Here is an 11,627-nt window from a genome sequence, read left to right on the forward strand (position 1 = left end):
TTTCATATTTTATAATTCTTGTACATGCACATATATATATATGTATAGACATACATATTTTCATTATATATATATACCTACATAGTTTTTTTTTTTGTATTTTAAATCTTTTAAAATTCATACATGCATTTTTAAAACTTTTATAATTTTATTCATTTCTTTATTATTATTATTGTTTTACTTTATGTTTATCTATTTATTTATGTGTCCATTATTTTTTTTTAAATGTTTTAGTTTTTTTATTTTGTTTATTTACTTGTTATTGTATATAATTGATTTTTTATATATTTATTTTTGTTATCTTCGCTCGTATTATTTTACTCGCATTATCGTAATTGTTATTCCGTCACATCAATTTTTACCCGAATTCGTAAAAAAGGAAAATTTTGGAAACAAAAGTAATACTCGATACTTGGGATCTTCGAGAGAATTGGGCCCTAACGTGCTGGGTTCTAATTTTCTGTTGAATCTAAATGCTCGAGAATGCTCTTTAATAAAAAACATAAATAAAAACTCATTATCGGGATTTCAATATGTTGTGTCCTAACGCATTGGATATGACACGTGGTTTTCTCGATATGAGGATTTTTTCGAAAGTAAAGGCAATATTTCGTATTTAGAAAATTCGAGAAAATCGTGCCCTAACTTACTGAGATTCGATTTTTCTCGTTGATTTTAAGTAATCGAATATCCTTTTAAAATTAAAATAAATGAGGTTTAAATAAAAAAATAAAAGGAAAGCTTACTCTCAAAAAATACAAGGTGTCGTGTCCTAACTTACTGGATGTAACATCTTGTTAATTCGAGATAAGAAGGCATTTTTCATTTTGACTTATCCAAGTAATTTTTTTAAAAAAATAACGCAATATAAAGAAGGATCTTATTTTTAAATTCTTTTCGAGTTTTTAATTTTCGACATAAAGACATTAAATAATCAACTAAGGTACCAATTTTGGGCGTGTCGAGGGTGCTAATCCTTCCTCGTGCGTAACCGACTCCCGAACCTTTTTTTCTGAATTTCGTAGACCAAAATCGTTGTTTTCATAAAATTAAATCATTTATTAAAAACAACCACTTTTTGAGGTGACCCGATCACACCTCATCAAAAAAAGGATTGGTGGCGACTCCCGTTTTCATTCTTTTTTTTAAATCCAAGTCGACCCCGTTTTATCAAAAAAATGGTGTCAACAACGTCAATATCATTAAAAATTTTAATTTTACAATTACATTCCTATTAAAAATGATATTTAACAATTTTTTAAAAAGTGGAAGGTAATTTTGGTTCAAAAAATAAGAATCAAATTGATAAAAAATATATAAATATTGAAAGTTAAAATTTAATTACCATGATCAACTCTTTTAGGAATTAAATTGATAGATGGGTATGGCATGGTCTAGTACTGTTGAAAGGATTTCTTTTTCTTTCTTTTTTCATCAACATTATTCTTTTATATAAATGGCATTTAATTATATATGTATACACCTAAATTTGATAGAGATACATCTCAGAATTATAAATGAATTTCGGTTTAATATGTAATTGTAGACATGAAATTCTAATTGTGGTTTAAATATATAGTTGAAATTAAACTTTAATTTTGACTTAACCATACACATTTTAAAAAATAAATACATCAATATATTTTTATAATGAATAAATATAAATATTTATGTATACAATATATAAATATAAAATGATGTTATATCAATAATTGTGTTAATAATTTACAAGAACTGAATCAAATTAAAGTTCATGTATGCTTTTGGGATTTAACCTATTTTGATATATATATTTTTTAAAATAATAATTTATATTTATCTTATTTAGATTTATATTATAAAAAATCCAAGATACACAAGTTAAGTAGTTCACCATATTTATCCCTAAACCCTAAAAATTAAACCATAAATCCCAAACCCAACCCCTAAACCCCAACCCCTAAATCATAAACCATAAATCTTAGACCATAAACCTACACCCTAAATCTTAAATATATATTACAATGGACAAAAGTAATTAAAAAGGAATTTTATTGCTTATCTAAACTCTAAAATAAATTGATTTTTTGTCATTTTATCAGAAACTCTAACCCTTAAACCCTAATAGCCTAACCCCTAAAACCATGAATAACACTAAGACTATAACTATAAAAAATAAACCCTAAACCACAAACTTTAAACTCTAAACCCTAAACTCAAAACTCTAATCACAAAATAATAAAACATTATATCATAAACCCTAAAACCCCAAACCATAGACATTAAACCTTAAATCCTAAAATAAAATGATTCTTTTGCGGCGTTTTCCGAAAAGCGCCGCTAATACCACTAAAGCTCTGATGCCGTTTTGGTTAACTTTTTGCGGCGTCTTTTAAAAAGCGTCACTAATGCTCGATCTATTGCGGCGATTTTTAAAAAGTGCCGCTAATGACACTAAAGCTCAACTCAACTTTTTTGTGGCATTTTTCAAAAAACGCCGCTAATGCTCAATCTTTAGCGGCGTTTTTTTGAAAGCGCCGCTAATGCTTGATATTTAGCAGCATTTTTCGAAAAGCGCCGCTAAATCCCGATTTCCACTAATGCTTGATCTTTAGCGGCGTTTTCGGAAAAGCGCAGCTAATGCTTGATATTTAGCGGCGTTTTCAGGAAAGCACCGCTAATGCTTGGAGTTTTTCGAAAAGCGCTAATTCTCGATCTATTGCGGCATTTGTTTCATAAATGCCGCTAATGCTTGACCTTTTGCAAACGCCGCTATAACTCTAATCTTTTGCGATGTTTTCTGACTAGCGCCACTAATGTACAACTTTTGCGGCGTTTTTTGTTCAAACGCCACTAAAAGTACCTCTAAAAGCCTATTTTGCTGTAGTGAACCCTAAAAGAAAGGTGGTGCACTCGACACGCTTAAATACCAAGTCTTTCAAAGAACCAATCCTAGACATGCACTCTCATATTGTCTTTTTAATTCACCGTTGATAAATTTCTTTTCCTTTGATGTCACAATTTTGAAGCTACAATAAGCTTTCACAATTTAAAGCCACAATCAAGGCCACCATAAACAGAAAATTTCCCTTTGATTTGTTAAATGGCAGAATTAAATTTCTGAAACAAAATCAAGATCAAGTCTGTTGAACGACAAGATTAAATCTCGAAATAAAATTATTTAATTAAATCTTGTTTGGAAACAAAATCAAAATAAAATCTGTTAAGCAGCAGGATTAAATTTCAAAACAGAATTATTTGATTAAGTCTTCTCGTTTGGAAGCAAAATCGAAATCGAAGAAAATCTGTTAAATGGCGAGAATAAATCCTGAAACAAAATTATTCAATTTAATTCTATTTTAGAAACAAAATTAAAATTGAATAAAATCTGTTAGACGGTGGGAATAAACCCCCAAAACAAAATTATTCAATTTAAATCTATTTTAGAAACTAAATTAAAATGGAATAAAATTAGTTAAACGGTGGGAATAAATCCCGAAACAGATTTTATTTAATTTTTAATTTCTCGTTTGGCAACAAAATAAAAAATAGAATAAAATTTGTTGAACAGCGGGAATAAATCCCGAAATATATATATTTTTTAATTTTAATACTCGTTTGGAAACAAAATAAAAAAAATTGAATAAAATCTGTTGAACAGCAGGAATAAATCTCGAAACAGATTTTATTTAATTTTAATACTCGTTTGGAAACAAAATAAAAAATGAAATAAAATCTGTTGAACGGCATGAATAAATTCCTGAAACAGATTTTATTTAATTTTAATTTTTTTATTTTCAAATAAAAAACTTTTTTTTTCTTTCACCTTGGTGTCTCGTTCGTCTCAGATTAGAGAAAAAAATAATAAAGGATCTGTCTTAAGATTATTGGACAAAACACATTAACGAACAAATATATTTAAATATAAATAAACAAATATTTACGTCTAAAATAAAATAAATTGAATAATTTATATTTAAATTTTCAGATACGAAAAACCAACAAATAACATAACGGAAATCAGAAAACAAAAAGAAGAATCAAGTTATACTAGATGTTGAGGCCTATTTTACACATTTTCTTTAAGACAGATTCGACCGCTCCTACGATACTTGGAGAAACGTTGGTCGACTATCTCTCAGGATTCGACAACATGATGATCGAAGTAACAACACCTCTATAGTGATCAACGAACAAACATTGCCTTTCTCTATCACCAAAATGTTGGGAAAATATGAAGAGAAAAAGAGTAGAATTTTGGAGAGCAAAATAAACTCTGTGTGAGAAAATGTTTTTTAGCAAAAAATTCTGAAGAAGCCTTAACCTTTTATAAGCATTCAATATGGAGGAATTTTAGAAATATCCATGTATTAAAGATACAAACTCTACATTAAAGGAGCAATTAAATCCATTTGATTAAAATCAAATCAAATTAATTGGAATAAAAAATTGTCAGAATATGTGTCCTTTTTGAATAAGATTTTGTGTAATTTGCTGAGGGAAAAAATATTTTCATGTTGGGCTAAAATATCTAAAGGCATAGCCCGACTAGTCCAAACATTTTACATCACCCATGTTGTGCGAGTGTACCCCAACCCCGATGGGTTTGGATATGCACCCTCCTACGCACGAGGCAATGTTTCAAGTTTAATCATTCAATTACTCATGTGGATTCTCATATATATACACATCTCACACTTGATATTTAACCAAAGTGGGATCTAAGCTTTTCTTTTCCTCAACAAATATTTTCAAGTAGCTTACTTTAAGCATTAATTCTTCATTCATCAATCAATCATTTTGAGCATATGATATACCGTCAGGGGCGAAGCCAGAAATTTTTTTAAGGGGGGCCGGTTGAAATTTTAATTTTTTATAGTTTATATTTTTATAATTTGTAAAGGACTAAATTGAATTTTTATAATTTTAAGGGAGGCAAAGTGCAATTTTACCTTTACTAATTTAAAATTTTTAAAAAATTTCAAGGGCCTAAAATACAATTTTCTATTTTAGGGGGGTCGGGGCCCATGCCAGCCCCCCTGGCTACGCCCCTGTATACCGTTATAAATGTCTCATGGAGTAGAATATAAAACCATAATTTTATAATTCAAATCTCCACCTTTACCTATTAAGAATATGCCTCAAAATTTCTAAAAATTATAATTTTTCCAACCGTTTAAATTTACTTCTCATAACATAAATTAGCATTCATATTGTGATCCCAAGAACATATCACAAACGATAATGAACAGAATGTTTCATCATTAAACATTAGGCATTAGTGTTTTGTTTTTCCTTTTTTTATCATTGTTGGTGATAAACTACTTTTCATCACATAAATTAGTGCATACCAAAAATGTCACAATCGATTAGTTAAACATTAACTTTTTTTAATTATTTTGATGAATATCCGAAAACAAATGACATAAATAAATTATTTATTATTGACACTTATATTACTATTAATCTATTATCACATTTAACAATCAATGATATGATTAAAATAATATGACTTATTACTTGTCATTGAAAACATTTTTTTATGGTATTTAAGTAGACAAAATACCATTATGAGATACACTGCAGTCTCGAAGGTGAATTAGGATATAGGTCAAACTTGTCGATTTTGAGAATGCTTCTGAATATAAGAGTGAGTGAGTAGCCCATATTAATGTAATCATCAATTTGATGTCCTAATAATAAAATTCCTTATTCTAAAAAAGACTTTTTACAAAAATAAACTAAACATTAAAACGACATTTGAGCAAATATAATCGCCACTTAAATTCCTTTGTTGTAAGGAACAAAAACAAAGTACAATGATTTAATACACATTCCCTCCTAATAATGACTTAGGAACTATTGTTCAAAACATTAAAAAAAAAAACAAAAAACAAAACAAACAAACAAACACAACTATTTCCGATATGGAGCCAAACCTTTTTTTACTTGGTTTTTCACCGACCATACAAGAAACAGCAAAAAGCAAATCCCTCTTTGTTTGTATATAATAAATCTATATTGAGACAAAAGCTTAAAGAATTAATAATTGATATGAACAAAAACTATGATTACTGAATTAATGCTGATTTCTTCACAATGGAGCCAACTGAAACTACATCTTTTGACTACGCCTTTAGGGTTCCAAACTTCCAACAAAAAGCTCCACCCGGTGCTCTCCTACTTGTACGGTATTACAACCGTATACACCCTTATATATAATTAGTAGGTAAAATCCCCACCAAAAAAAAAAATGTACGTTGCCGAGACAAGATGACATGTATCAGGTGGCAACTCCGGATTCGGGCACGTAACTAAGTCTATCCACTTCATCCCATACTAATTTTGATGTTATTTCATCGTATTCCGGAACATATTCCTGTCAACATAAAAAAACCATAGTCAATGCATATGATAATGTGAAACTTTTTTTTCCTTTTCCATTCAACATTATTACTTGATAGAAAGAATGGTTAAGAGTACATATAATTCGTCTTCAAGTAATGCAACTTAGGATTTTTAGTCAACCCTTCAAACACGTAATCCTATTGATTTTCTTTTTGTTTGTTTGGTATTGAATAGTAGGTTACCTCTAGTTGTCTCACCAATTGCTTAGCAGTTGGGGCAGACACGATAATGCGACGTGAGATGGGCGAAATAAAGCCTTCATCTACGGCCTTATCGATGAAAGACAACAATGAATTGTAATATCCATCCACATTCAACAGACCGACCTGCAAATATGGAACATCAAGTTTTAGACATATAACATTCAACTCCATTGTGTCTAAATTATAATAATCTTGGTTTGTCTAGTTGTCTAAACATAAGACACTATACCAACACCTTCATTTGACCAACATTTATAAATTATATATTTATTTTTATAATATTTAATTAGTATGTTGCGAATCAATTCATCAAAGCATGAAGCACAAGCATCATTAGGTTATCAAATCTCATGTTATGATCCTTCCATGTGAATTCTATTGAAACACCACATGCATTGATTCTCATGGTCTTTTTCTTCCTAAACCTTCCCGATATTAATTTATCAAAAAATTCCATGTCAACTTTGGCTTAAAGAAAAATCAAATAGGGGAAAAAAACATGTTTCTTACAGGTTTGCGATGGATCCCAAGCTGAGCCCATGTAATCACTTCAAGTAGTTCTTCAAGGGTGCCATAGCCACCTAAGATTCAATAACACATTGCATAAGTTTACAAGCGAGTTTAAAGAAAAATTATGATGGAGTTAGCAGGTGGGATGTGCAAAGGAGATTACCAGGGAGGGCAATGAAGGCATCAGCCTGTCGTGCCATTTCAGCTTTTCTTTGATGCATATCAGATACAGCTCTTACTTCTCCGACTGTTTCACCAGTAATCTGCAACACATGGTCATTGTTCATTAAGATACATATATAACTGAAAGTTGGGGTATCATATTATCAGATTTCAAGGCTTCTGAAAATTTTTACCTCTCTAGGCATCAAGGTCTTTGGAATTACACTGCAAAATCCAACAATCCATCAAAACATAAATCAGTATCATTATTAAATTTAACCATCCATATGGTAAAAAGAAATACAAAACTAGAGTTTTCCCCAAGGGGAAACCAAGACTGTGGACTGACAATGTAAGGACCAAAAGGAAATCAAACAAAACTGCTTAAAAAGGATCCTTGGAAACAAAGATTTAGACTCTCTATTAGTATATACGAGATAGCCAAGTTCCAAAGGTCCATGTTGCCAACTCTTCAAAAATATAGAGAAACCTTTCACAATGTGAACCTCAACTTTCTTTATTTCTAATAAAAGTGAGGGTACATCAGTTCTTACATGGACTTCAAAATTAAACACAAAGATCATTATTGATTTCCCATATCTACATATTAAAAGGTGAAAAAAGTGATGGTTGCCTTTTAAAACATTGGCAGCAGAGAGAGAGAGAGAGAGAGAGAGAGAGAGAGAGAGAACAAACCCTAAAACATGGCGCCCACCATCATGAACGGCCTGAGAAACAAGACCCATCAATCCCACGCTTCCACCTCCATACACCAAATCAATCCTTCTCTCCACCTTCACAAAACAAATCCACAAATGGAGAAAACAATTATAAGGTGGAGTGGAAGTAAATACAAATATTTTATTATTCTAGAAATGCCAAAGGGAAGAAGAGGGTGGAAAGACTCATGATATCAATGGTAGCACGTTTGTTTCCCTTGGGAAAAAGCATGAAATTATGATCATTATTATTATAGTTTATTACAGTATTAGCATTTCATTTTCAGAGGGTTCTTAAAAAAATATATATGATCATGCAAGAACGCTGCTCAACTGACAGTAAGGTTACAGCTAACAAATCTCTCTCTCTCTCATGCTAAATAAACATATAAACCCTAAACCTTCTCTGCCGCTACAGCTAATCCCTCTCTACAACTATAATCATAAGCGCACGTCGTGGCCTTAATGGTTTCCAAGTTTCAACACCCCCCCCCGGGCACTTGACTAGAAACACAAAATTAATTCATTAAAAAAAACCCAATTCATTTTTGGGATCAATAAACAAGATTGTGTAAGTTTAAGGGATGAAATGGAAGTGCTTTGCTTTCTACATCTATGGAAGATGATTGCACCAAGACGAAAGAAGCCGCTTGAAACCAATGTGAAATTAGAATTTTAGTTTGAGAAAAAAAACTTGAAATTATATTAAAATTTCAGTAAACACTCTGAACAACTTGAAACGAAGAAGAAAAAGGAAAAAAGGGAGATGAATCCCGAGAAAGAGACAGGGTTGAATGTTGAAAGAAATAAATTACCAGCTCTTTGCCTAACTCCACAGCAGCTTCTTGATAACTAGCTTTCTTCCCTGAACTGCTTCCACAAAACACGCAAATTCTTTCAAACCTTGACTTAATCTCTTCCATCTCCCTTTCACGCTTTTCTTTCCAAACAAGACTATGAGGTTGAGAAATGAGAACAAGATGAGCAGTACAACCCAGTCTATAGGTTTAAATAGACGGGGGAAATTATAACAAAAATAAAATTGTTCCTTTCAGGGGTAGTGCCTCTCTTAATTAATTATTATTGTCTTTAGCTAACTTAATTCAGAGATAAGAGGGCTCATTATTATTGATTGATTAATTAATTGATTTTTTTTTAAATTAGGGAAGATAGAGAAAGATTGTATGAAATTATGATTTTATTTATTTTTATTTTTTAATAGAAAAATAATAAATTAAATTTTTTCTCTAGCTATTCAATATTTTTAGTTAAATTTAAATTTTTTTTTAAAAATAATTTTAATTTATTATTATTTTATTAAAAAGAGATAGAGATTACGTGAAATTATAATTATTTTTTATTCCTTTTCTTTTGACATATCTCATGTTTACACTCTCACCCATTACGTCCACGTGGATAGATGATACATAGTCTGTAACTTTACAATAATGTCGATTAAACCATCTGCAATTTTACATTGAATTACATTCCAAACTATTTTATAAAGAGTCATGCGATTCAGCAATATTGTGCTAGGGAATAAAAGAATGGAGAGCAAAGCTGGATTTTTAGTTTGGAAAATTTCCACTTGTTATAAAATCAACTCACATGAACCATATTAATTTGGATTAAATACAACATTTGTATATTGATTTCTTTGAAGAGCAATAGGCAATAAATGTTACATGGCAAATGAAAATACCCCTGAGGAAGGGTCCAGTGTCTTTCTACTTTCAACTGACAATTGTAATGATTATACTTTTGCTTGATTTATGCTTTTTGATTGATTGACGTGATGTTATAATTATATGCTTAATACCTCTTTTGCTCCCTCTATTATAACTAAATTACTACTTTAGTACTTACACTATTTTCTTTTATCATTTTGGCCTATGTATTTTCATCTTCTATAGTTTGGTACTCCGTTCGGAATTTTGCCATCTTTCAAAATAGTGAAAAGTTGCTTTAAAATTCCCAAAACAATTCAAAATTTAAAAGATTATAAAAACTAAACATCATTATCTATTTTTGAAAATTATAAACAAATATTTTAAAAATTATATGTATTTGAGAGTTTAAAAACTAGTGTACACTATTAAGTATTTGGTTAGACAGTACCAACTTTTATTATAATAAACGGGTTATTTTCATATATAATTTTTCTTTTAGATTATTTTTATAATTAATTAATATTTTTTTATTTATTTATATAAAAATAATTTTTTTTAAAAAGTAAGTGAATTTTTTACTTTGTTCTTGAAACGTAGTTGTGTGTCATTAATTGATTTGTTTTCTAATAGAAATTTGAGTTGAGTGACTTGTATTACAAAATTAAAATACATGAACTAAATTGGTAACAAAAATAAAATATGAAGGTAAGTAGAGAAAAAAATAGTATAGATATCAAAATGATAATTTAGTTATAATACGAATTAAGACATAATAATAACAATAAGAAGAAACCCAAAGCAGCTCAGAGGAGGACAAGTCATTTTCTTTTTCACTTAAAAAACACCTCAAAACATATAAAGAAAACTGTTAAATGTAAGAAGTAGTAAACTTTAGATAAGAAGCTTTAACTTTTCAATTTGGAAATAGACTATAACCTTAATTACTCAACCAATTTAATATAGGAAACTAATTCCTTCAACACTTAATGATAGTGTACTGCATAACTTAAATACTTAATACTTAATTGTCTTTTTATAATAAAAATTCAAAATATATAGAGAAACAAATAAAATTTTGTATATATATCTGAAAGTACAGTTAAAGTAGCCTATTATAGTTTATATAATTTATGTTTATATGAGGTCTCTCCATTAAGGGATGATTTAGGATTTGTAATTGGTGTAAGTGTTACAAAACAGAAAATACAGTTAAAGTATTTCTTTTATATATATAAGACAATTGATTTTAGTAATTGAAATAATGTTATTTTAAAAATAATATCAAACACAAATATATGAAAGAAATGAATAATAATATAAAAACTGAACCAACTTCATCTTTGTCTATGTTACAACATCACTTAGGTCACTTTTATGTTTAAAAAAAAAAAAGACCTTTGATAAAGCAATGAGAAAGTAATTTTGTGATAACGTAAATATAGTTGGTGTACTTCAAGGCCAAATTCAAAGAAAGCATTGCTACCACTTTCCAACATAAAATTATTGATGAGAGCCAAGCAACAACGGCTATGATAAAACCCCGTCTTATTCACACCTATTCTTAACAATGATTCTTTCAGTTTATTGTAAGTGGATGTGCAATTGGATGAAACAAAACTTCCAACAATCGGCAACGTTAAATTCTTCGTCATAACTAAACCTACTGTTTTCAAAACAACTTCAAGCCAATGACGTGGATGGTATTACATTCGTTACATTCTAACCGCCTTGACTTTTCACGACCGAAAAACAAACAGTATTTTGATATTTTCTCTTTATATTTAATCATTAAAATTATTAACTTAGAATTTTAATTATATAATTTTTTTATAACATGTTATATAATTAAAAAAAATAAATACGATAGATTAATAAATTTTAATACAAATTTTTCTATATTGAATTAGGAAGATTGAATTTTTCATAAGAAGAAGATATTTTAAGGAAAAAGGGCATAGGCGAAAGGTGCAATGGTT

At 29.4% G+C, this 11,627-nt stretch overlaps 1 protein-coding gene across 1 annotated transcript; it reads right to left on the reverse strand.

The window, feature by feature from the left end:
* Nucleotides 1-5,907: 5,907 nt before the first annotated feature.
* Nucleotides 5,908-8,971, reverse strand: LOC107949313 (cytokinin riboside 5'-monophosphate phosphoribohydrolase LOG7). Its single transcript, XM_016884028.2, has 7 exons — nt 8,797-8,971; nt 7,959-8,056; nt 7,457-7,487; nt 7,264-7,363; nt 7,101-7,171; nt 6,570-6,713; nt 5,908-6,358 (listed from the first exon to the last, which is right to left on the reverse strand). The coding sequence occupies exons 1-7, from the start codon at nt 8,902-8,904 to the stop codon at nt 6,263-6,265; spliced, it is 648 nt and encodes a 215-aa protein (XP_016739517.1). The 5' UTR covers nt 8,905-8,971; the 3' UTR covers nt 5,908-6,262.
* Between the last annotated feature and the right edge of the window lie 2,656 nt (nt 8,972-11,627).

This window comes from Gossypium hirsutum, chromosome A04 (assembly GCF_007990345.1).
Source record: "Gossypium hirsutum isolate 1008001.06 chromosome A04, Gossypium_hirsutum_v2.1, whole genome shotgun sequence".
Classification (NCBI taxonomy): Eukaryota; Viridiplantae; Streptophyta; class Magnoliopsida; order Malvales; family Malvaceae; genus Gossypium; species Gossypium hirsutum.